The following is a 26,738-nucleotide window of genomic DNA, read 5'->3' as shown; positions in this document are numbered from 1 at the left end:
CTTTGCAATCCACCATTCAGTGCATTCCTTAGAACTGAACATAATTCATTTACAGAGAAAATAGGATGAATGCATGGAAACCATAAAGTTTATTAGTCATCCAACAATATCATTTCTAAATCTTTCAAACAAAGCACCCATCCACTGATGCGCTCATTCTTCTAACAATCTGTCCATCCATCTGTTTAATCCATTTAATCAGCCCAACACTTGCAAGCCAATGATTCATTGATTAGGCTTTCTGTGAACTCTGTGGCCACATCGGCAGCACAGATTTGACCAGATAATGCTAAAAAGACATTCAGGGGAAACACATGTTCAGATCCTGTGCAGAGGTGTGAAAATCACACCCCTGCCTTGTCGCTGCGCAAACAATATTAAATGTATCTCTAAATCGGACGATGTAAACAAAACAGAAAGACTTAATAAAACAAGCAAAAGAAACAAAACAAAAAGGTTATACTAAACAAGGACAATAGCTGAGCAAACTCTGCAACACTATTCCAATTTTTTATTATTTTTAACTTGTGCAATATGTTCCATTTCCATTACATATATTGTGTGCTCTTTGCTGCATTTGGTTTTAGAGTGTCCTAGAAACATTTTAGTGATGCAAAAGAAGAGTTCCCTCTCTGTCACCTGTGCATCGCTGTAAAGTGAGAATGTTTGTGTCTGTTTACCTCTATGCATGTGTTACACGCGTGTGTGGTTATGTGTGCACAGTTGTTTATTTTGACATGTAGATGTGCAACCAACACTTCAAAATGCAGGAAGTGGAATTTTAGAGGGGAAACCACCACCCACTTAGAGGCACACATGCACGCGCAGATCCATACGCACACTATAAAGCAAAGGTAAAACTTTGTACACAAGAGACAATAAACTCCTCCGCTATCCCCTCTCGATATAGATGATTGCCCCCTCCTTTCAATTAAAGCTGCTTTGTCAACCTACCAGTTGCAATATGAGATAGTCATTGTGGAAAGGTCTTTACATTTACCAAAGCAGGCGACTTTCTTCATCCTGCTCTATTTTTAGATTGGGGAGACACACCAAATGTAATTTAATCCATGCAGATGTTCAAATGTATAGTTCACCTGCATCACTGGTATCAGATTATTGTCTGACATTTTCATCTTCCTCTCTTTCATAGGCACACAGGCCACTGTAGAAGAGACCAGGACGACAAAATGTATCAATAACCACACATTCACACACCATGTGCATGTAACCACACAGTACATGCAGATATGCAAAGACCAGTCGTAGATAAACATGTGCACAAACACAAGCACACACATTTAATTTATTTCCCTTTTGTGGTAGTTAGGCAGTATGTTTCTTGTGGTACAAAGAGAGCAGGAAAAAATGATGTCACCCATTGGGTACTTGTGTTTGTGCGAGTGTATGCTCAGATGGGTTTGTCAAACCATAGGGCATAACCTTTGAAAAAAAAGGTTTTAGACATTCACACCCCAAGATCACAGGTGGGATTGAAAGCCGTTTGTGTACGTTGTGCAGGCAAACTCTCTCATGTGCTTTCAGTGCACTTCTCTTGACCTCTTGAAGTCATTTTTTTCAAGGTTGTGCTGTGCACAGAGGAAAATGCTTCTAACCACTTTGTCATTGTTCATCTGAAAGCCTATCTTGCTTCCTCTTTCACATTAATAAGAAACAAGTATTATTCTGAATGTAAGTGTTTCCTTATTCATAAAACAGAACAATTTTTTCATTTTGCAGGTGCCATGCAAACTAAGAATCTAAGAAGATATTCAGAAGTTAAACCTTCTACTGCTCCTTCAGTTCAGACTAGTAAGACCCTCATCATTAGATCTATATTCAGCTAGACATGCTGGTTTAAATTAATAAGTGTTTCCCTCATTCATATACGATATTCAAACATACAACATCCCTCTTAATAAGTTCCGCAAATATCAACTGACTGGAAGTCTGTCAAACAGGGCGCAAATCGTGAAGCTTGTTTGGGAGATCTGATCTCAGGTCGCGTTGGAGAAACTACAGGAAGTTACGTCAGCCAGAAAAAAACTTGTCTGAAAGGAAGTTTTTGCATTTTTTATTTTTGACCACTAGATTGTTTAGCACCCCAACAAAGACACAAATATAGCGACTTTTGAAAAAAGCTCTGATTATTTAGTATTTATTTTGAGGCTGGAGAATCCCAACTGCTCTGAGCTCACGTTGTTAATTCTCACAGCAGCAGCAGCAGCAATGGCAGTCGGGCAGTGAGACACATGCCCCAACTGCCTGTGAGCCGAAAACACATTTACGCTGGAGCCGAGAGAAGACACTTAAAGCAAAATGTCTCGGCACCGAAATGTCCGCGGTTACAACTACGATGAAGGTAGAGGAGCCCGAACGAGGCGTCAATGAATGTTTAAGCTTCTCAACGAGGCCTCAAACCGACAAACTCGTTCACGTTAGCCGCTAAGCTAAGCTAAAAAGAACAACAACACTGTTGTTGACTGTAGCTTTACTAGCGAGCGCTAGCTGGTTTAGCTAAAACATAACGTTGCTGTCGTGTCACAATATGACTTGCGCTGTAATACTGCTCTCTACCCATACACCGAAGCTTTCAGGGTAGCATTATAACGTTAAGACTTGATGGGATATCACAGTAACTAACGTTAATAACGTGTTTGTTAACCTAAGCTAACGCCAGCTTCTTAGCCAGCGTGCTAACTTTCAAGTGTTTTCATAATAATGTTACGAGCTTCTAATACATTGTATATGGTATACAGACACCCTTTGAGCTTAATAACTTAGTAAACACCCCGATTTCTAAAATGTCAAGTGAAGAAATTGCATAACATTAGTTATCTGGATGCATTGTGTACAATTTGCTGACGATGTAAAGTGACTGGCAGCTGTTTCTAAGCACTTTAAGTCCATTAGCTGTTAGCTACATGTGTAGGTTTATGTGAAGTAGAGAAATAAAAAACAATTGAAACTTAATTGTATATATTTCTTTCTAGACTTTGACGATGATGACGTGTATGGACAGTCTGTGGATGATGATTACTGCTGTATATCACCAGGAACAGGTTGGTATCAGTAAATGCACTATTGTTGATCAACAAGAACATGTTTGGTAATAAATAAACAATGTTATTCTGTGAGAACTTTGTTTCATATTTGATTCATATTTTCGCAAAGGATAACGATAGCCACCCGCTTACAGCACAGTCATGAAAATACTATGATTTTTTTTATACTCAATACAGTATTGATTGAAACTATACAGAATTAACGAGATATTACATCTCTTAGTTTAAAATCAAGAAGTAAAGATGTGTGTGTTTTATACAGCAAATCAGTTCATCTACTCGCGTCAAGAAAGGCAAGCACCAAAGGAGCCTCTAGATGAGGCAGACATTGAAGATGATGTACCCATGTCACCTACCACCAACCTTGACTCTCTCGACCAAGGTAATATTATGAATGCCGTGCTATGGTATGCAAGTTATAAATGATGGAGATCTTTAGACCTTTTGATATGTGTTTGAAAATTAATGTGCATTGAAGATCCTGTAGAAAGTAGTTCAACTGAAATTTTCTTGTTCTTTGTTAAATTTCTAATTCTTTCTGAAATACAAATAAAATGTATGTGTACAACTTATGTGTTGTACTTCATAGCCAAGCTGTATTCCTGTTTGGACCATATGCGAACTGTGCTGGGAGATGCAGTGCATGACTCAATCCTGACCCAGGCCGCCATAAGATGTGGATTCGACCCACAGAAGGCACTGGATGCCATCCTGTCTGAAGACGCCAAGACAGCCCAACTTAACAAAAGTACCAGTGAAGAGACGGCTACAGTATCAAGAGTTAGCCAGGAGAAATCGCCGCTTCCACAAAGAACCAAACCTGAGGCCGTGGCTGAGAAAGGTACATTATGATCATTTTATTGGTTGTGGAATAAAATTAATTACAAATTGTTGTTCTTAAATGATCCACTCTAGTTATATATTTAAGAATGGTTGTTTGTAACATTTTAACATTTCCCAAGTTATTTGCCAAACAAAGCACCTTATTTTAAAATGGTTTGAGATTGAGATATTTCACAGTTCATTGGAAAACATTTCTTTCTTGTAATGTAGCAGTTGATACATCTAGTTTCCTTTTAAAGAGACAGTACACAATTCCCACACATAACAAATACCGGCTTGTACCAGTGCTTAAATTAAGGCCTAGTCTATTTGCACCATCGGAACCATAATTAGAAGTAGTTTTTTCAGTATACATAAATACTCTGCCAGTCAAAGTATTTTAAGGTGCCGGATTTGAGCATTTGTGATCTAAATTCTTACATTACTATAATTAAGATGTATAATATAAAATAAAACACAAGACTGCAAGACTGACAGCCTGTCCCTTTAGGGCTACCTCCAAATATACACAATGAATATGGTTATTGTTAGTACTCCCAGCTGTTAAGCTATCAACATGGGGAAGACTTCAGTGACTAGCAATGACCGCAGGGGCAGCATATGTGCAGGCAGGTTGATCGACAGGCAAGTAGCCCGTCCATTCATTACATTTGTGCCCATTGAAATGATTGGACAGGCTTATAAGAGTCTTGCAATAGCCACGGATACCAGATGTTTTCCATGATCTTTCAGAGCATTGATTGCTATCAGGATGTAATGACTTCCACCAAAATATCAAAAATGTTTTTAAAGAAGATTATCAACCCTCTCTTTGAAAGCTTTAATAAAGATACTTGATCAAAACACCATGTTTAATTTTCAATTGTATTGTGTACATGAACACTCGTGTATATGTCTCATTTTAGCCATGCAAGTGTTTAACAAAATGCCTTCTTTCTGTTCTTTTCCCTTTTTGTTGATGGTCAATTCATCTGACTTCTGTTCTGTGGTCCTCGTGTCTCTCCTCCTTTGGCAACTGCAATTGGCTTTTGTAAGGTAAGGAGCCTGCTTGTCTGCTTTTCACAAAGACATTACATCCAATGCACATGAACCCCAGACTGATTTCCGCAAACACACACAACCGCGTGTGCAAACAAGTGCACCAAACTTGAGTGACCTCTTATTGCAACACAAGGCTGACCCAGTGGTGAACACCTCTAAAGATCAAAAATGTGTCCATCAAAACAGTGGTCCAGGTGTTGGTTGTAGTGCCAATCTTGCAAAGCTCATGTCTGAGCATAAGCAGAAGAGTAAAGCGACGGGAGCAGTTGACACAGGGCAAGGTTTGGGCGTTCACTCTTTAAGTGCCCTCACCATGGGACCTAATTTCCCAGTGTCCATTATGCCGGGCCAGAATAGTCTTTCATTGGGAACGTTGGCGTCTTTAAGCATGACATCGGCATCTCACAGCTCGGCTCCTTCTCTCCTCCCAGTTTCACTCAGTAGTCTGTCACTAAACAACCCCAAGAAACCAACTGCAAGCTCTCCTCTGGCTGCTCCTCCTGGGTTTGGAAGTCTCAGTTCTGTCCTATTTTGCAATCGGCCCTCGGTGGCAGTTGGGACTGGCAAAAAAGCCACAATGAGTGACCCTAAGGGAAGCCCATCATTGGCTGATTTAATGCAGGAACATTCAAACCGCAGCCCAACTTTCAGTAACTCCTCTCCCCAAAGCAGCATCCCTTCTGTGACGTATCAGGGGATGGCCGCACCAGCACAAACATTCTCGCTGTCTGGTATCGCTTCACAGCACCAAAGCAGGGATACGCACATTCAATCGCAGTCAGAAAGCACCGAACAACCAGCAACCACACTCACTTTTTCTAAACCAACCAACAATACCCCTGCATGCCTCTCTGGAACCGTCTCATTGTCTCAGCTGGCTCTGCAGCATCAACCCAACAGTTCCTTAACTTTCCCTAAACCCGTTAGCATTGAATCTCCAGCAATTGCACTGAAACAACCACCTGGCATCACTGAGCTGCTCTCTTTGTCACAATTGGCATCTGAACACAAAGGCAAAACCTCAACCACCTCAAATGGGTCACAGTACTCCCTCACTTCGCTCCTCTTACCAGAAAAACCTGAGAGGGTTGGTGTCTTAGCAGAAAATACTAAAGAGGGTAGGACCAAGTGTAAGCTCGACCACAAACCATACCACCAAAACATCAGGCCACCTAAACTGAAGCAGACTATTGATTTGAGTGCACTCATGGCCCAGTCGGATGGAGCGGGCCCGTGTCATTTTGACAACGACCTCCTCTCACCGTCTTCTCCAAAATCAGTTGACGCGGGGCTGGATTCTTCCGTTTTTGCACAACCATCAATATTTGCGGTCACAATGTCAATTCGGAGCCACACTCAACAGAAAAGGATGAGGAACACATTGAAGGGAAAATTAAGAGTTCAGAAGACGGAAAGTGGTTACCAGGCTTTCCTGCGTGATTCACAAGACAGATCACAAGAGCAGCAGACGCCGCTCTCGCCAATTGTACCATTCCGCTTTGACGCCCCTTCACCTGACGACATCGTCCGTGCTAATCAGCGAAAAGCTTTCACCAGGTAGACGAGCGGAAACAAATGGCTTAATTAATAATAATCCACTTCATTCAGCTGCGTCCACGTTGGTGGCTTTTCCTCCACCAACTGAAATCATCTCAAAGAGATGCAGCACTCATCATCCATCTTTTTTTTATACCGGCATTTAAAAAGTCTTAAGTTGCTCCTGCATACACATACATGATGTTTTAGGCCAAGCAGTAGAAACTAATTATTCTCTCTGGCAGCTTGAAAATAATCACAGCTAAGTATTAAAGGACAAATTGTATTTTAGGAACTTTTAAAAGTTCTCATTTACTGTAGTTATTTTTTCTACCTTTTTTAAATTTGAGTCTTATTTTTCTATGCTCAAATGGCCATTGGCTTTTTTTATTGTCATTGTTTTGTAAAGAATAAAAGTAGTTTAATCTAAGCCAGGGAACATTTAAAGTGTATCTCTTTATGTATGGCCTCTTTTCTGCTTTTGATCTGCATGAACCCTCAAAACGAAAAAAGAGGTTGATTTTGTTTGCAGGTGTGCTGCAGCTATTGGAATATGGATCAGTTAACCATTGTTCTGGTTTATTGCTGCCTGTGTTTGAGATCATGGGGTAGACATTTTGGTTTTGAGGACACCTGGAGATTTTCCCATGGGGGAGCGAGAACAAACTCATGCAAGTGCATGTACACACACACACACACACACACACAAACACACACACACACACACTTTTAATGTGTCATATGAGTTTACTTTGAAGGCAGGCACTGTGAATAAAGATTGCACTGAATTATTAAAAAATGAATGCCTTCAGACTTAAAGTATTAAAGGGCTTTTCTTGCTCTTACAAGCTTTTAACTTAAGGATGTACAAATGCGTTTGATTCCCAGTGGTTGTGTCATGACACTCCGCCACAACTTATTTTGTCAATTCTGAAATAAAAATGACAATGTACATTCTCTGAATGCACCTGTGTCTCTCTGGTTGTGTGTGTCTGTGTGTGGGTGGGTGTAAAAATAATCTTTTTAGGGTTGTTGAGTTAATTCTACATAACCAGTTAAAACTTCCCGCGCTATTTTGATCTGAAATATGAGCAGGGCATGAATGTCTGTACAGTAGTGAGTCGATATCATCAAGGTGATAATATCAAGAAGTTAAACAGAAGGCATTATGTATCTGTTGTCGTGGATGCATATTTTTTTGTAGGTTAGGCCAGAGTTTGCTGAGACATGTGTCATGTTTAGTTTGAGTCATTAGTATTGGTTTGAATGGAGAAACTTTCCCTTAAAGAAATGCATGTTTAAGCCTTCAGATTGGACAGGAACTGGTTCAATGGTGGTAGATAACAGCACTGTTGTATGCACTCTCTGTCGCCCTAATAACCTGCCGCCTAAACTTCTAACTACTGTCATTAGGACACTGCTCTGTGCTTATAGTGACGAGACGGAAGTAAATGATCAGGGCTGATATCAAGTTTTCCATACTGTTCAGTCATTTTCCTGCACTGCCTCATTGTTGTCATACCTATGAGAATGCTGTTTGAGTGAAGTGGAAGGGTTTGGGCTAGATTTGTGTAAACTTTACACAGGTGCTGGGTGAAAGGAAACCCCTCAGGGTGGCAAACAGACTGGCGAGCCTAGGGGAAAAGATAGTCAATGAGGAGCAGATAGTTATAATAATGACTAGTCAAACATTAGAAGTCAAACAGGTTTCTCAGTGTATCTGGAGTCCTGGGAGCATTGGGGTGTTTGGAAATAATATGATCTATAAGGGATGTTGTGTGAGTGAAGATATGTATCACGGCGTACAGCGTGTTTTGGATGTGAGCATTATGAAGTGAATAGGTTTTATTAACAAGTGGGTTTGTCCGGCAACTGTTTTGTCCTGTTTCTCTCGAGGCGGGCCAGTGTGTGGGTTTGAGCAGGAAGCTGCACTCTTGGAGAAAATGTCACCGAGTCGACTTCTCAGCCGATCGTCTCACTCTCTGTGTGTCTCACTCACCACCTACGTAGGAAAATCTGATCACGTCTCTTGACTTTCACAGCTTTGTCAAAGGCTTCGACAGATCAAATCATTTCGTGTCTTTACAGGCTCTGCAGTTCTGCAAGGCGTTAGTGTTGCACAAACGCAGCGTTCTAGCGATGTGGTGCAAATGCTGGAAAATACCATTTCACTCACAACAAGTGGTCAAAAAGAATGTGGCTGCGTTTGGATTGACGCACTATCTATACCACTGCTTTTGTTGTGGTGTGGTTTGTTTACAGGAAGAAGAAAAAACAGGGCTAAACAAAATGGGATTCCTTTTTCAAATTGTTGCAAGAAATACAAGAGTTGACTTCTAGAGAGGCTGAAGGCCCGTACGCTTCTAAACACGCTTGTAAAGCAGTGATGGACCGTTTGTAGAAGCCGCGCACAGTGGCTTCAGAAATCAATCTGTTTTTTAAAATTATTTAAACGTGCTTGTGCAGCCTGACTAACAAAATCCTTAGTATGACGGCGATGTTTTTAATGGCAGTGAAGAAACGTCTCGTCTGAAGAGGGCTATTCAGTCATGAGTCTCAACCGTGGATGTTGTTGGATCAGCTTGGTACCGATCTGTATCGTAGAATTCCTCCCGTTTGTTTTGCATGTTGCTTGCTCAAGTTGGACGCCAAGTGTACATGACGAGTTATCTTCAAGTGGACTTTCATTCTGATTCGGCTCCAGCAGTCTGTTCCTTCCTACAGCAGCTCTTCCCTAATCGTTGTATAGGTGACTAGTTATAGTAGGGAAAAGTTTAGTTGCAACATTGCCAACTGCAACTGCCTGACATTCCCCTTTCTCTAATGTATTGCAACCTTGGCTTGACGTTGATAGAGTATCTGTTAAGAAAAGATGAGTGTGATGATGAACACGCCAGTGTTGTGTGTACAGTTTTTTACATTCTCATTTCACAGCATGGTCAAATTGTTTTGAGCCCCTGAAGTGTCACCGAATATTTTTTCTCCATTCTGCCCTCCAATACCTGAGCTTTAATTTTATTATTGTACGATATAACCCGATACCAGGATGTTTAAAAAAACACACAGAAGAATATTTTATTTCGCTTTTTTCAACAGCTGTATTCCACTAACTACGTACGCGAGATTGCTGTCATTGTTGTATCGGCTGGATCAGGTTCAACCCTGAAAACATGAACAAATACAGCGACTTGAACTTTAAGTAGCCCTTTCTATGACGTCCATCTCTATAATGAAAATCATACTTATATTATAACCTGCATATAGTATTGTATAATTCGTAGGAACATCATAACACCTTGTACATTTATTTATATTTTGCTTCACTTATGATAACCATTCATACTGCGTGTATATATTTGGATTCAACAAATATACATCATTGTAGTTATCGTGCTGTAGGTCAGAGACGTGCATCCTACTATGCATCGGTCAGCAGAAGGTGAGAGTTCTTAGGTGGTTGGTATGGAAGAAAAAAAATATTATGGTCTTCTGGTTAGGTCTGTGTCATGGACGAGGAGACGTCTTTATAGCTGTAATTCTATGAAATGTTGAATCGTCATACCCACATTTCGTTTGTGTGAGTTGAGTCATTTTGAAAGTGGTCAGATGGGTTCTCATTTCCTTCCTATCCATTTTCATTCACATCTTCAGCGACTTTTTTTTCTTCCAAATGTGAATAAGGTTGAACTCTAATTTAATTTTAATTTGACTTTTTTTTTTAGTGTATGCATCCATTTAGAGCAGAAATGGGTGAGTTCGCTAGGTTTAAATCCCAAACGTAGATCATGCCAGGGACAGGTGCTCACTGGTGAACATCACTGTTTGGAGGACGCAGTGCTCACTTTGTTCCTTGAAGATTCAGCCAGAGCCAGACAAAAGTAATGTGAGATCCCCAACCGTTACAGACATATGGATCCAGAGGCAGATACAAAAGTAAAATCAGTTAAAATGTGTTCCCCCCCCCCCACACACTACTCTTATGACGATTTGATGAAATCAAACATAATCTTTTACAGCCTTTAGCGGCCTCAAGTGGCAGGGATTCTCATTATCAATATTTAATACACATAATTCGCTTTTTTTATGTTGCTGTTACCATCAAAGCAGTTAATTTGTTTATCAAGTGTTTTTGGGAGTGTTGTGCTTTTAAAGGGATAGCGTTGGACTAGATTTCTCTCCATCTACCTCTACATCTCTCTCGTTGGCGTCTTACTCTCATTTGAACAAGCACCTTGCTCAGTGGACCTTTCTGTCACCCCTTACCTTTCAACGCTCGTCATTTTACTTTTGCTAATTTACTTTTGCTTGCCTGCTTGTGTGTTTGGACGGGTGGGGGTGGGGCGGCAGTGGGGGGGAGGTTTATATTTGCATATCCTGGTCGGACTCCGCTTATCCTGTGCTCAGTTGGGCCCTCGGGCCTAGGTGTAGAGATGACTCACTCACTCATCGTCGCTGCATGGGTCCCCTATTCTAGATAAATCCTGGATGGGAGGACACCAACTGTTTACCTGCCACTCCAAACAGTGTAAAGAGATCCTGCTCTAAGCCTCAGAGCCTGATTGCACTGTATTGTTGCCCCCAGGCCTGCCCAAAAAGAGTGATCTGGCAAGTCGGCTGTTTGCAAAGGTATTACAGCGTTCGGAGCGACATGTCCGGTATAGTTAGAAACTGGGTTGTTTTATTTCGCAAGACCTTTGGCGAGTTACAAAGGGTGTGCCTGTCTGTTTTACCCCAGGTTAAGATAAAGGTGAAGATAAAAGAAATGTAATAAAAATACAACCTTTATAAACTTAAAGATTATGCACTTTGAGGGTATGTTTATTTAGCTGATCCTAGTTTTGATCTAATTGGATATAGTGTTTCACAGCTGATGTTCCATATCAGTATATTTCAAGCTGGCTGGTGTCCTGTTTCACACAGGTGGTAGAAACCTCCCCGTCACTGTAATAAGGACATGAAAAGCCCCCAGCCGCTTGCAGAGAGAACCAAAATTCCCCAGAGAGTTCTTTTGTCATCTCATGTTGCCACTCACTGCAGGACAGAAAACACACCGTGATGACAGTGAGGTTACAGATATGTAACTGTTTTTAGGTGCCTTTTCTGTTGTATTTTGAAAAAAAAATCATATTGTTTGCTCTTTTCCCAACTTTTGAATAGATACGGATCAGTATGTGGGGAAAAAAAAACGTTACACAAATGTCATTATTTTAAAATGAAAACACCCTCTTCGGGTCGCAGTGAGCTGCCTCACTTGTGAATCGGTGTTTCAGAATGAGAGGGACTTTTTCTCTAATGCAGAGCCAGTCATTCAGAGAATGCTTTGTGAGAGAAACCCATTAATATTTCAGTTGAATCACACCTCCTTTCTTCTCATTTTCCCTCAGGGTATTTTTTATGATGAATAAACCTCACGAAGCATACAGGAACACACATGGGATTAGTACGCTTTCTAAATTGCATGCTCAACCAAATTTGTAAAATTAAGAAAGTACTTTACACAAACCTTAAAAAATCCTTAACAAGTCCTAAAAGATCAAAAGGAAACCAAACTTCGGAGCAGTATTTTTCTTGCTTTTCTTTCTTGATCAAGGACCTCAATGTTTTGTTGTTGGAACACTGTTTGGGAGTTCAGGGTGTGCTGTGGATATCTCTTATTGCATCTGCGTGTGCCATAATGCATTCACCTCCAGCCCTGCACTTTGCTGAGGCGAACACCTTTTCAGAAGATTCATTCTGCGAAATGCTTCGTCACACTGCTCTATTTACGTGATGGGAGGCAACGGCCACTTCTGATATTAACCCTCTCAGAACCAGGATGTCTCTCACCCGCACATGCACACAGATGCACATATGGTGCAGTTGGCTTGGCTGTGCAGCCCAGTCTAAATGAATCAGTAGCAGCTTGAGATGACTGGGACCGGTGGCCATTTGGGACTGGGATGAGCAAGCAATCACCCCAATAAGTCTCACTGCTGCAGAATATGGACTATCAGTCTGATAGATTGATGCTCAGTGAGCAACGGATTGCCTCGAGTGATGATCACACTTCAAGATATGTACTTTATTTGACTATTTTGCAAAAGCAGGCATGCAAGAAACCCTTCAGTCTCATCATGGTTTTGAAAGACGGGAGCGAGCGTCACCGATTCGTTAGAAATCATTCATCATGCGATGGTCACTTCTATGCCCTTTTTTTAAAGAGGAAAAAAATGCAATATGTTCCTCATTTCATAGTTACATACCACAGTGCTTCATCATGATTGTCATTGTTTGTGAGGTGTACAGTTTTGTTTCTTTCTTTCCTGTAGCTAAAAGCAGAGATTCGTCTCATAATAAACTGGACTGTGAAGTGGTTCCCAAAGTGGCCCGCATGACCATCTCTGGAAAGAAGCAGACCATGGGCTTTGATGTTCCCAGGTACCTAACACACGCATGCCTCTGTCAATTTTCGTTGTAAATCATTTCATCTTTGCAAAATACTAGTTTTGTTTCAAATGAAAAGTAAATAAGGGCTTTAACCTGAGCCGTGTGTGATCACCCGAGTAGATATGCAACTTTCGTGTTTTGATTTTGGAAGACGCATAATGGCACACGTATCATCTTTGCAGAGAGGAGTTGTGTTCCACCGTGATAAAACTCATCCGTGTTCCCTCCTCAGCACAGGGGGAAATGGCGTGGCCGCTGCTTCGGGACGCCGCGGCGCCAGCCCTGAAAATGCCGCCGCAACCTCGGCCTCGGAGGCCACGTCCAAGCGTCCCGAGACTCCGTCCAAGGGCTCAAATGGAGAAGAGTCCTCCTCGGTTCCCACCCCGGGCCGCTCCGCTGGGAAGGCCCGGCAGTCGATCAATATCAAAGCTGAACTGGAGAAGAGGCAGGGGGGAAAGCCTCTGTTAAATTTGGTGGTTATAGGTAGGAAGAAAATGCATAAAACCACTCATGAATTCAAATTTGACTTCAGTTAATAGCAAATTCGGGGATCAGTATTATAACAAGGGATAGAAAAGGCCATTCGGCAATAAATTTAATGTGCAGATGAAAAACAATTTCTTACCTTATTAACTACATTGATCTGTAATTAAATACACAGAGGAGGTGCAGTAACATTTTAAGAATAGAATGATGCATTCAAAACTACAGCAATAGAATAATGTGGAGGAACTCTACATATTTACAAATACAATAATATTTTGGGAGTTAATTCTTTTTTCTGATTTTTTTTTTTTCCTCCAACTTCCACAAATAAATTCACGTACAAAATCTTCAACATTTGTTAAAAAGAAAAAGCCCAGTCGTTCCACCATATCCATGAATTTGTAATTGTAAGTCTGGGTTTAATAGTAGTGAATGTGTTGAACTGCAGACTAGTGCAGTTGCTCGATCATGTTTTCTCATTCTCAGTTACAGCAGAAAAAGTGACTTGGTAGTTTCATAAGTGCAGATGATTGTAGTTTCCCAGAGCCTGTGAAACCTTTCGCTTTACCACAGTCCTCTCCCTCCCCCCTCTAAACCTCGATCCTCGTTCCCATTACGGTCTACACAGCCTCCACTTGAGCAATGCTGCTTATTTCCTTCTCCCGTCTGTGGCTTCCCTTTGCAATATCTTATCTTCTCTCTTCCCCTACCTGCCTTATCACTCTTGTTGCATTCTTCCTCTGTCCTAACCCTTCCCTCTATCACTCCCCACAACTCTGAGCTCCTTTTTTCTTTCTGTCTACAGCCCCAACTCGCCTGCATTGTGACATTGTTCTTCTCTGCAGGTCATGTGGATGCGGGTAAAAGCACACTGATGGGCCACCTGCTTTATCTGCTGGGCAACGTGAACCAGCGCACCATGCACAAGTATGAGCAGGAATCCAAGAAAGCAGGGAAAGCCTCCTTCGCCTATGCTTGGGTCCTGGATGAAACTGGCGAGGAGAGGGACAGGTACATTTTGAGGGTGAAGCTACTCCTAATGTGATGAATGGGGACATTTGATGCTTTGATTTCTATTGATGACCTTTTTATCAACGAAAATGTATTTTGAAGAACGCATGTCCCCGTTTGCCGTCTCTGTTGTTGTTAGCGGAGTGAAACGGAAGCGAAATACGCCAGAAACAGAAAGTGACGGGTGGGAATCCGTATTCACTTATCAATGACTTCGCCCTCGCTCACCAGACAAACGTTGCTCTTGAAATGAAATTGGGCGGGGGTTTAAATCTACATCACCTTATAAGGCAGGCCAGCTGCTCTGCACACAATCCACGTCCATCGTTTTATTTCATTTTTTTTCACAGGATTTTGACACACACATTGTTTAAGTGGGTCCTTAAAAATTTAAAAAAAAAAAAAATATATATATATATATATATATATATATATATATATATATATATATATATATATATATATATATATATATATATATATATATATTTGTGTGTTTGCTCCAGGGGTGTGACGATGGATGTGGGCATGACGAAGTTTGAGACGACTTCTAAGGTGGTGACCCTGATGGATGCGCCAGGACACAAAGACTTCATCCCCAACATGATCACGGGAGCTGCACAGGTATAACAAGTATCCAAGTAAATGAATGTAGTAGAGTAGAGGAACGTAAAAGCTTCTGTCACAGTTCATGCAATTCTATAATGCATGTGATTATGATTCTTCCAATCAGTTAGTTACTGGCTAATTGAGTCTCACGGTGAAACCAAGCATCTCTTTTAAGTTAACGAGCCGCCGCACAATTAAAATTAGTTCCTTTTAACTTCTCCGCTATATGCTTGACACGCCCGTCAGCGGGAAATGAAATAACTTTCGTGGTTTTGGGTGTTGGTGTCACAAGGTGTTTTGCAGGCATGGGTGTGCGTGTCTGTGTCTGTTTTGAGTTACTTATGTAATTTCTCTTTTTTACCAAATGACTGTACTCACGTTCAGCCTCATCATGTAGTGACTAAGGGGTTTCTGCAGCAAGCAAATGAAGCCATCTGTCAGTCAGATGCTCTTTAGGCTCAAGATGGTATTTATCAGCCTAATCAGTAATTATCTCCAGTAAACTTCATTAATTTACCGCCAGAAACAATATTATTGCATGCTGTTTCTATGATGTATTTATGTGTCATAGAAGTAGAGCAATAACTGAGTTCACCTAATGAGACAACAACTCACATGGGTTTAAATGCAAAATTGTTCCAAAGAACGTAATTTTCATTGGAACGTGACAATGAATGTGTTGCTTTAAGCTTAAATTAAAAACGTATCAAGTAATTTTATGTCCCTCTATTAGCCTCTGTACATTAAAGTTCCTAATTTTATGGTTTGATGGGACTATGAATAGTTTTTAACACTACAGACACCGCTCTTAAGGCTCACAAAAGCGGTGTCGTTTTACAAGTATTATGTCTTAAAACATCAGAGTTCGGTTGTTAAATTACCGACCAAGTTGAGTTTGCGTGTGATGTTAAACGGCCACATCTGCCCCCGCCAAAGGTTCTCATCTCTGCCCTCTGTTCTCTCTCCAGGCCGACGTGGCGGCGCTCGTGGTGGATGCCAGCCGAGGAGAGTTTGAGGCGGGCTTCGAGGCCGGTGGTCAGACCAGAGAGCATGCCCTGCTGGTGCGCTCGCTCGGCGTCACTCAGCTGGCCGTAGCGGTCAACAAGATGGACCAGGTCAGAGCTGCTGCACATTAGTGGGGGGTGTTTTTTTTTGTATTATTACAACATGGGTGATTGATTTGACCGTTGACGTGTGAAAATATGTAAAGGAATTCAAGCAATAGGCATCATTGACACACTAGAAAGTTCAATACTTAACAATTAGGTAAAGTTAAATATAAAGCATAAGAAAACATTTCTGCCAGGAGAAAAGCCCAGGGGTGTGTGTGATGTGTGTGCGTGTGATTGGACTTTTGTGATTTTAGTTTTCTATAATCACTGGGATGTTACCGACATATTTTTGTCCGTGTATTTTTCCTCTATGTGTATGTACACATTAGGTAAACTGGCAACAAGACCGTTTCAAAGACATTATTTCCAAGCTCGGCCATTTTCTCAAGCAGGCAGGATTCAAGGTGAGTTTACACCAAGTTACTCAACATTTGAGAATATTAAGCTAGTCAGTATTGGTGTATGAACTGATTTCATACTTCTGGCTCTGTATAATTATTACATAGCTTTGCTTTTGTTTGACCCGTTGTTTATGTGCTTTCCAGGAGTCGGACGTGTTCTACGTCCCCACCAGCGGCCTGTCAGGAGAGAACCTCGTCACCAGGAGTGCAGTGTCACAACTCACCTCTTGGTACTCTGGCCCCAGCCTGCTGGAGCAGATCGGTAATGCACACTGCATAGTGCAAGCTGCCCACATCATTTACTGCCTTTTAACACTTAAAGGTGTAAGCAAAAAAAAAACGCATAACAAGCACAAGCTGCCATTCTGCTTTGTTTTCATCATGGGAACAAAATCAATTGTTATGTTTAGATTTTCATGCATTAAAATGTGGCAATATAAACGTCCAATTTCAATCGGCTTCTCTAGAATGAAATCATACGAGTGAAAACGGTCTTAAGTGTTTTCCTGATAAGGAGTGACGCCATGAAATACAACTGTCTCTGCTGCCAAAGTGATCACTTGATTCAAGCATTCGTTTGCACCAAAAAGAAATGCTGCTAAAAACCTTCCCCTGAATGGTTTAAAGCGTAACTTCAGTTCACAAAATAAGTGTTATGTTAAGGTATTAAATACTAGACATGAGAAGTGGCTTCAAAACCTCTGTAGTTTCACAGATCACAGCCGATTCCAGCCGTAACAAAGTTTACACAGTGAAAATGAGCATTAAAGATATTGCTCCAAGCCCTTCATAATTCACTTCTTTAACAGCCACTGGTATACTCAATGTTTTCTAGTAGCATTTTTTAGCTGCAACTATGAGCTCTATAGCTTAGTTTTATACATTCGGCATAAAGCCTACGGGGGGGGGGGGGGGGGTCAATGCTTGATACTCAAAACACATATTTTGAGTGTAATATTACTTGAAAGTGACTCACTGATTGACAAAGAGGGAAACAAATGATAGTGTCTGATCGTCTAAACTAATGGCCAATAAACAAACTAAAAGTATTATTCCTCCTGTAAAAGGGAAACTTTTTCACCACTGTTTTCTCCCCTCTTCTAAAGACTCCTTCAAAGCTCCTCAGAGATCTGTTGACAAACCGTTCAGACTGTGCGTCTCCGACGTGTTCAAAGGTAAAATCACTGACGCATACATCCAACGCGTTTGATTTTGTTCTTTGTCTTTTTCTCATTTCTCTTTTTTTCTATGTTAAAGCTGATGTTGCATATTCTCTTCCCAGACCTGGGTTCAGGCTTCTGTGTCACCGGAAAGATTGAGGCTGGTTACGTTCAGAACGGAGACAGAATACTGGCGATGCCTCCCAATGAGACTTGCACTGTCAAAGGTACGCATGGGTGTGTCTTTGCTACAAGTCTGGCATGGTGGAGAGCTATCCATTTGAAATTATTTCAGGATACATGGTTTTCCAATATAACATACTTTCTCAGGCAGGATTCTCCACAAAGCTGTGCTTACAATAATAACTACTTAGTTTGACCTCTTTGTTTAGTGAGTAACACATCAACTACAAACACACCTGCACTTAAATTGGCCTTTTTTTTTTTTTACCTCTCTGAAAGTGGATGACTATTGAGTGAGCGAGTGAGTGAGTGAGTGAGTGGTAAACGCTGCCATCCTGTGGCAGGTGGGGGAATTACACTCAATGTATTTACACTGCAGGCATTACTCTCCACGATGAGGCTCTGGACTGGGCTGCAGCAGGAGACCATGTAAGCCTGACAGTCACTGGCATGGACATCATCAAGATCAAGTAACTGTTTCATTTATTATATGCATGCATGTCCGTTCATCTCTTGATTTATTCACTGGTGGTGCTTGTTATGCGTATGTTTGGATTGCGCACATTTCTATAATTCGTGGTAACTGCTTCCCTCCAGTGTGGGCTGTGTGTTCTGTAACCCCAAGGAGCCTATTCGAGCCTGCACTCGGTTCAGAGCCCGAATCCTTCTCTTCAACATTGAGGTGCCCATCACGCAAGGCTTCCCAGTAAGAGAGCGAACAAACACACACAGACAATTGTACTACCAACAGTTTTTATGTTTTCAGGTTGTCTTACATCTGCTTATATGTCCGGTCCAATTTTGTCACAAAAACTCTCCCAAAAAAAAGGTTTGGGGCCTTAACTCAATATTGTAGATGCTAATTAGGACCATTTCAAATAAGTGTGTAATTTGCTAAAGGTTTGAAGTGATTACTTTTTGGACAGATACAGATGGAGGCCTACAACCACAGAGCATGTGACCTGGATGTTCAGGCTTACAACTGTTTAATTCTATGCTCACGTTGGTTCATTGTGCGTCTGTGTGTGTGTGTGTGTGTGTGTGTGTGTGTGTGTGTGTGTGTGTTCCCTGTAGGTTTTGCTGCATTACCAAACAGTAAGTGAGCCAGCCACCATTAAGAAACTGATCAGCGTTCTACACAAGAGCAGCGGCGAGGTCCTTAAGAAGAAACCAAAGTGAGAGTGCATTGTTACCTTTTATATTACAAAATATGACTTACTGTGTGCGTTTCTTTTGTTAGAACATTCATATCCAGGTGGCTGTGCTATACTTACTTCTTGTGTGTGTCTTTCCTATGAAGATGTTTGAGTAAAGGTATGAACGCCATCGTAGAGATCCAAACCCAGAGGCCTGTGTCATTAGAGCTGTACAAAGACTACAAAGAGCTGGGCCGCTTCATGCTACGATACGTCGGCTCCACAATTGCTGCGGGGGTTGTCACTGAGGTACATAAGGTCCATACGTTCTTTGGTAAATACGTCTGTGCGGTTCATTCTGGACTTGATATCTCAGGAACACCTTGAGCAAATGTCTTCATTTTTTTTACGCAAACTTCCACCTAGATTCAAGGATCACACAATGTCACACAAACGTCTTATTGAATAACAGATGCAACCTGACAGCTTGGCAAAGGCTGTCATTGTAGTTTCCCCAGCTTTGATAAATTGCCCCGAGTCAGTTTCCTTGTGATTTTTATTTATTTTTTCCTCGCCGCAGATCAAAAAATGAAGGGCATTTCCATCGTTTGAGCCAGTCGGACCTTGCTCTGGAGACTACAAGCCGCCGCAGACAAAGTGCAATTTCTCAAGAGATGTGCCTCCCAGACTCGGAGCGTCGCATTCGTCCAACCACAGCTCCACCCTCTCCACCGGCTGCTCCACCTAACCGCTCGGATCAACACTAACTGCCCAGACCCCACGTGGCAGGACGCTGAGGAGCCTCCTGTCAAACCATTAATTTGTTCATAAAAACCTTCCTTCTCTCGAAATCCCCCGTTCAAGCCGAATCAACAATATATTCCTGCTCTGTAAAACAATCTTGCCATGCTGAGATTTTCCACATGATGTCACTGTACTTTTCTTGAAGGACGCTGTAGCTGATCATTTATCTTGATTGGAAAATGAAAGGAAATGTGATGTAATGTCGCGTGGGACTTGAAGGCAAAACATTTGATATAATTTTTTAACATGTTTGCATCTCAAACGACATAATCAAGGGGACATGGGCCAGTCTAACCGAAGTAGTTTGTGAACAAAAAGCGGAAATAACATTTTAACCTCTGAATAAGGAGACATCATTCTCATTTGTGTCAGCAGATACTTGACATACTTCTACAGTAAAGCACCAACATGCTTTTTGAAGCACTTGTCTGTTTTTTTTTTCTCATCAAAGACTCTGCTGAGAGGAGGAGGGTTGAAGAAGCTGTGTTTGTTTCTTCCATTTGTTGGGAAAAAGGTGGTGTGAGGGAAGACAATACAAAATGAACATGACCTCAGTAATATGTGTTGTGTGTTTTGATTTCAGCAGTGTGAATCACCTCTTTCTAGCTTGTAAAAAAAGCAAATTTCAAATCTAAAAAAGTAAGTAGAAAGTGAAAATGTAGAGGTGATAATTTCCCGTCAGGTTTGACACGGATCAGTGGGAAGCACCACAAATCACATCTCACAGTCATTGAGTGAGTATCGTAGAGAACACTTCTTCAGTTTTAAAGAAATGACCACAACATTTAAAGTAAGTCCGTTCCAATTTTCTACGTATTTTCGTAATTGTTGAGAAAGACAAAGACAGTCAAATGAACTCCTCAGTAAAAGTAGTGTGAGAATCACAATTTAATAAACAATAACTCGTCAAACGGAAAGTCAAAGGACATAAATCTAAAGACGAACGTTATGCCTTATATTTTCTGCAGTCAATCAAAAAGGCTTTATTATAAAATTTAGAGGAACACAAAGATGACTTGGTGTACCCCCTCTCTGCAAAGGCCCTACACATCAAAACTAATGGTGACTCCCAGTACACGAATGAAAAGAACATACAATTAATTTGAGATAAATAACAAGAATTACTTCAGATACAGAGGCCTATTAATGCCAGGCGGTGTTTTGCATTTGTAAGGGGTTTCAGGTCGAGGATCTTTATTCTTTTTTTTTATTTTTTTTTACCTCCAACAATGTAACGAAGGTGTCAGGTTATGTCTCTGGTTAACAATGAACAATAGATATTGTCATTGAGACAGGAGTTCTTTTGTGGCCATTCACGTATTAACTGGGATGTATCCTTGGTGCTCAGAGGGATACACAACTACATTATAGTTAGTTACACAGTACAGTTAAGCCAAAGCACTCCTGTGAGCAATAAACATGGATTAATTTTTAACTGTTAAAATCCCACTTTAATCACTGACGCTCAGTTTTTAGACACTTATTTTGAAATTCCTCCGCAGATCGTCGTCGTCACTTCCTGCAAAGGCTCTGGATGTTTCGTCCCAGCGTTTCTTCCGCTGTGGAGAGATTTCCAGTCTTTGTTTATACATTAAGACTTCACATGGGAAACAGCGCGTACAGTTAACAAGAAAGAAGAAGATTCAACGCGTGTTCAGCCAACATTTGGTTCGTATTCACTCTTTTTGTTTTGTCCTATTTCGATCATGGCTGTGCTTTTCTCCACAGTCTGTCATGGCTGCTGGGTTTGTTTGTTTTCCCCGCGAATGTTGTGTGTACACAAACTGAGTGTTTTCTTTCTGAAATATCTAATTACTTTTGAAAGAGCAACCTATTTGAGTCGTGAGATCTCAGTGGAGCCTCTTGGACTGTCGGTGTTTTATAACGTAAAACATGAACTTTGTTGACTGGAGTCACGCTAGCCTCCACTTCGAAAAACACAGTCAAGCTCGCACGTGTTTTTTTTGTTATGAGGATGTATTGAGCCAGGAGTCTGCAACCTTTCCTATCCAAAGAGCCATTTTCCCTTTTTTTTTTACACCAAATAAAATGTGTATGTAGTTTTGTACAAAGTATATATATATATATATATATATATATATATATATATATATATATATATATATATTATAAATACAATTTGTTGTATTTATGAAATTGTAGAACCAGACAGAATAAGACCGTTCTTTACATTGTATTGCTATTTTTTTTACCTGTTGTAAAATACTCTTATGAAGAGGAGACAAAAAAAATACACTGTCATGTGTCGGCCTACACTGAGCTCAATTAAACACTTTAAGCCCAAGCACTTTTTTCAGCAAAAGTTGGGGGAAAAAATGCATACTAAATACACTGCATGTATCGTCATATGTTTCACTATTAGCTTATGTTCTCATTGAGCAGCTCCTGTCTCCTGTTTGTGCTCCTGCTGCCTTGCTTTCTGTTCCTGTAGTCAGCTCGATGAGCCGGGGGGCGTGCACCATGGACCGCCTCTGAAATATTGTTTTCATACTCCTACTCTAGTGAGAGTTTGAATGCAGGTCCTTTTCGTGTAACAGAGTAGTTTTACACTGTAGTATTGCTAGATCTGAGTACTTCTTCCACCGCTGTTAAACTCTGTTGTCTCTATTTTTGGGTGAGTTTAAAAACTTTTCAAAATGGTTTCATCCAGGGTTGCACTTTACCAGCTGATGGGAGGATGTCCAACTGAGATGCAGGTATGCCGTGTGGACCAGACGTGTTGGAGGAACTCCGAGCTCAGCTAAATCCTGTTTTACGAGGTATGTATTAAGATTAAATCCTTACAGAACAGATCGTAACTGCGATGTACAGAGATTATAATCTAAATAATGTGCGTTAATGTAACTCAGGGAGCCTTTACATTCATATCAAAACTAATGTCAATGGGGGGAGATGAGTCAGAATTCCCTTTTTATAAAGAGATTCTTGTCTCTTTATAACGCATCGTGAAGCAAGTGGTCTGTTTTTCTTTTTTACACTGAACCAAATAACTCCAGCAGATAACACAATTGTGCAGAATGGGAGAGGTTGGCAACAGTCGCACAAAAACACCAAGAGATTTAAAGATGTGAACACCAGAGATGGCTGATTAGACAATGTCTGGTTCGGTTACATTGCAGAGCTTCTGTCTCTTGAAAAGCCTGTTAATCTTCCTCTATTAAGGACGGAGTAAGTCGTCATTGTGTTGGGAGAGGAAGGGGCTTCTCAGGCGGCAGTTTTGGACAGGCCCAGGCCCCTGCATCATATTGAAACTCAATGCAGCCTCAGTTAACTTTAGCTGGACGAGTCAAAGAGATAACTTTAAAAGGTTTTTTAGTCATCAGTCCAAAACCCAAGTGTCTTAAATTAACAACAAGATCGTGCAAACCCTCACATTTGAGAACATTTAAGTATAAAATGTCTGATATTTATTAGTTACTTATGTCCTCATTAATACATTTAAATGATGTATAACTACAAGGCTAAGATATAGTGTTTATCATTTATCGTTTTTTTTCTCCCGAACTAAATACAGGAAAGGAAGGCAAAGAAGAATAGATCACGTCATGGACAACATGGACACCTGCTGTCTGGAAGACCAAGAAAAGATGGCTTCTAACAAAGTATGGCAGTGGCGCATTATGTGTGGAAAGAAACATTCAGTACGTCTAGAACCATTCCATCACAGCAATAGAATAGGGTTGGATTTTAATGTTGCATCCAACACACAGAAACAAATGGACTTACAAGTAGTAACAAATGGTGTCATACTTGAGGTCTGTGACTTTGCTAAAACAGTAAACAAGAGTAAAGGGCATTTTATCACTAACATTTTACAGAACAATTTTGATCTTGGGTTAGAAAATGAGAAACAGCTGACTGATTTTACTGCTCAAATTCTGCACAAAGCCAAACACCTGATTAAGAAACCTCCTAAAGATAAAAAAGAAGTTTTTACTCTCTTTGACACGTCATCAAAGCCAGAATGCAAAACCAACAATGGACTAAACATTGCATCTGCAGAGCGTAAGACTGGAAGCTTTATGGTGGAGATGGATGATACTGATGACCATGGAGATGAATACACATGTTCACAAGCAGCATCCAAAGAATACATAAAGACAGAGAGTCTCTTGGAAGACATGGAAGTAGCACACAGTGACGATGATGAGGATGAATTTAAGGATTCAGGAGCAATGTCAGCAGAAGAACTGATGGAGGATGTTTCTCTCCCTAAGTTTCCTTATTGTGAAGGAATTTGTCTGAACCTTGATGTTGGGTCAAAACAAAGTCTAGATCTAGGTTTGTTGACAAAGGGCGTGATGCTAGAATTGGTACACTTCTCCAAAATACTGACTGCATCCTTCAGACTTATTGTTCTGAAGGTGCTGGAGCACAATTTTGAACTTGATCTCAAAGGTCAACAGGGAAAAAATCAAATTTGGTTCAGGATATTACACCTACTAAAAAGAAGAGATGGACTTATCACCACTGGTAGTGAGATAAGCATGGAGTTTATCAATGAGCCGTTTTCTTTCCAGACAAACTCCTTCATAGAAAGCAGAGGCTCAGCACTGTCCAATATGGAACTCCAACAGAAACCATTTCTGTTGGAGGGGCACAGAAGAGGAAAGTCTAAAGACATGGAGACAAACACACTCTCTCAACACACTGAATTGTGTACCACTCGGACGGCAGAGGGAGACCATTGTCAAACTGGTTCTATATCAGAGTTTGATCTAGACTCCTACACTGGCAATGCATGTGACAAAGAACAGGAGGAAATGGAAACGGAGAACGACCACACTTGTCCTCAAGGAAAGACTGTTTTAGACTTGGACAACGACACAAACTCTGGCAGTCAAAATCACAAAAGTTGTTCTCTGAGCTCAGACACCTCCAGTTTACCAACTGTTAATTCAAATCTGAACCCATGGTTTGCAAGTCAACCTGATGAAAGAAAGCCTGGTAGAAGTGAAGAACTAACACAGACTCCAAAAAATGCACCAACTGAATGTGACATGGAACAAGAGGAATTGAGAACGGAGAACAACATGTGGAAGTTGCGTGCAAACCGTGTAAAACAAATTCTCTCTGCAAAGGAGTTCGGTCCATTTCATGAGTCCAAAAGGTTTGGCCTTGAATTCAACATTGGATTTGGCCCAAAGCAAAACTTCAGTGTTGACTCTCGGTTTGATTATATTCTAGTTGAAATTGCAAAATTTGCCATCGCAATGAATTCATCCCAACAGAATTTCATCATGGAGATTCTTGAGTACAACTTTGACATCAGCCTGGAGAGTGAATACCAGAGAAATATTTTCACATGTGAAATTATGAAGAGAGTAGGACAACTGAAAGATTGTGAAGATGCAGTCAAATGCTCAAAAGAGGTCTTTGAACTTCATGGTCCCATACCATCAATAAGTATGGCTAATCAGAGTATGGCCAGTGTCAATGCTGAACTCAACAGCATATCGAGGATGGAGGAGTGTGATGTTGCCTGTGGGTTTCCTCCTCATTCACAGGCTGAAACTGAAGAACATGTTTCACAGAAGTGCGTGGATCTTTATCCCTTCTGCAAGGAAATTAGTCTGAAGTTAAATGTAAACAATACTCGACCCAATAAGAAACCGGGCATCAACAAACTGACCTATGGAGCAATGGCTGAAGTGACAAACTTTGCAGAAAAGTTGTGTGGAAAATTTGATCAGATTTGTGTTGACATCCTAAAACACAATCTGGATCTTGATTCACAATGTGCAGATTCTGACCTCGCCAGAAGTATTGCACGAATTCCTGCTATACTGGAACAAAGGAAACTATCGAGCTATGTCAATAGCCAAAAGCAAATCCATAAGTCAAGAAGATACTCAACAAATGTGAAACTGGATCCCCAGAACAATCCAAATGCAGATGCAGCTTGTGCTGGTTCTTCTCAAGCTGCAATCATAGACCATGATGTAAATAGTTCCCCTGACATAAAACACCAAAACGAGTCTAAATTAAAGCTGTGGCAATTACGGGCCAATCATATTCAGCAAATCCTCTCAATACCTCACGAAGATCAATGTCCATTGTATTCTTACTCCAGATGTAAGAAATTAGGCATTGATTTCAATGTAGGATCTGGAGTAAAACAGAATCTTGATCCCAAATTACTAACCAATGGCATCATGGTTGAAATTGGTACTTTTGCCGCAGCTCTACTCTCAGCCCAAAAGTATTTCATCACAGAGATACTGGAGTATAATTTCCATCTATATTTTGATAATGAGCTCTATCGCCGTGCCTTTGCAGAGAAAACTCTAATTAAAATGAAGAATAAGAAATTGCTAAATAAAAGGGCTTTTCATTTGAAAATGAAAACACAGTTTAAACTCCCCGACACAAGGTGGAGACCAGAACCTACCTTTGAGAGGAGTTTATATTGTCCCAAATGCTATCAAGTCAGAATTCATAAGCATCATCGGGATGAATCTGACTCTCGTCACATAGATATTCCTTGTCCACCTACCTCTGCTGATTCAAACCTCTCTGCACAAAATGATCCGTCCTCTACCTTCTCAATAATGGAAGAGATGATAATGGACAGCTACCCTCACTGCAAGGAAATAGGTTTGAGCCTGTGTGTGGACAAAGACCAGCCAAAAGACAAGCTTGACATGCATGTATTGACATACGGGACTATTATGGAAGTGGCTAGTTTTGCCGAAAGGTTGTGTGGAACAAATTATTCGATCTTTTATGATATCCTTCAATACAACTTCAACATTGGTTTGCAAGGCCCAGATGTAAATCCTGCAATGCAGTTCCACATAGAGATGAAACAAAGCAATGGCTTGCTCTCCTGGCTCAATGAAGTGTTTGTTATTAAACGTTCGTCTGACAAACAACTTGGAAACGTACGTAAAATGAAACAGGC

At 40.8% G+C, this 26,738-nt stretch overlaps 1 protein-coding gene and 1 long non-coding RNA gene across 3 annotated transcripts; both read left to right on the top strand.

Moving 5' to 3' along the window:
- The first annotated feature begins 2,162 nt into the window (after positions 1 to 2,162).
- hbs1l (HBS1-like translational GTPase) lies at positions 2,163 to 20,371 on the top strand. 2 transcript variants are annotated; one of them, XM_068576783.1, is made up of 18 exons: positions 2,166 to 2,362; positions 2,994 to 3,062; positions 3,328 to 3,447; positions 3,655 to 3,906; positions 12,794 to 12,902; positions 13,144 to 13,394; positions 14,243 to 14,408; positions 14,915 to 15,032; positions 15,986 to 16,132; positions 16,459 to 16,533; positions 16,675 to 16,792; positions 17,637 to 17,705; positions 17,813 to 17,917; positions 18,253 to 18,343; positions 18,471 to 18,579; positions 18,948 to 19,048; positions 19,174 to 19,318; positions 19,590 to 20,371. In XM_068576783.1, exons 1-18 carry the CDS (start codon positions 2,320 to 2,322, stop codon positions 19,599 to 19,601), a joined length of 2,100 nt encoding a protein of 699 aa, XP_068432884.1. In that variant the 5' UTR covers positions 2,166 to 2,319; the 3' UTR covers positions 19,602 to 20,371. The 2 variants fall into 2 exon arrangements, with proteins under 2 accessions (XP_068432885.1, XP_068432884.1); XM_068576784.1 differs by lacking the exons at positions 12,794 to 12,902; positions 13,144 to 13,394; positions 14,243 to 14,408; ... (9 more) ...; positions 19,174 to 19,318; positions 19,590 to 20,371 and adding an exon at positions 4,949 to 8,485 and having other exon boundaries at positions 2,163 to 2,362.
- A 975-nt stretch (positions 20,372 to 21,346) lies between these two features.
- LOC137785756 (uncharacterized) lies at positions 21,347 to 26,537 on the top strand. The gene is made up of 3 exons (XR_011077532.1): positions 21,347 to 21,481; positions 22,485 to 22,593; positions 23,349 to 26,537. It is a non-coding gene; the product is annotated as an uncharacterized lncRNA (long non-coding RNA).
- The last annotated feature ends 201 nt before the right edge of the window (positions 26,538 to 26,738 follow it).

Source organism: Clinocottus analis, unplaced genomic scaffold (genome assembly GCF_023055335.1).
Source record: "Clinocottus analis isolate CAN_PGR_092001 unplaced genomic scaffold, fCliAna1.0.p SCAF_15, whole genome shotgun sequence".
NCBI classification, from domain to species: Eukaryota; Metazoa; Chordata; class Actinopteri; order Perciformes; family Cottidae; genus Clinocottus; species Clinocottus analis.
This window is presented reverse-complemented; position numbering and strand designations above follow the sequence as displayed.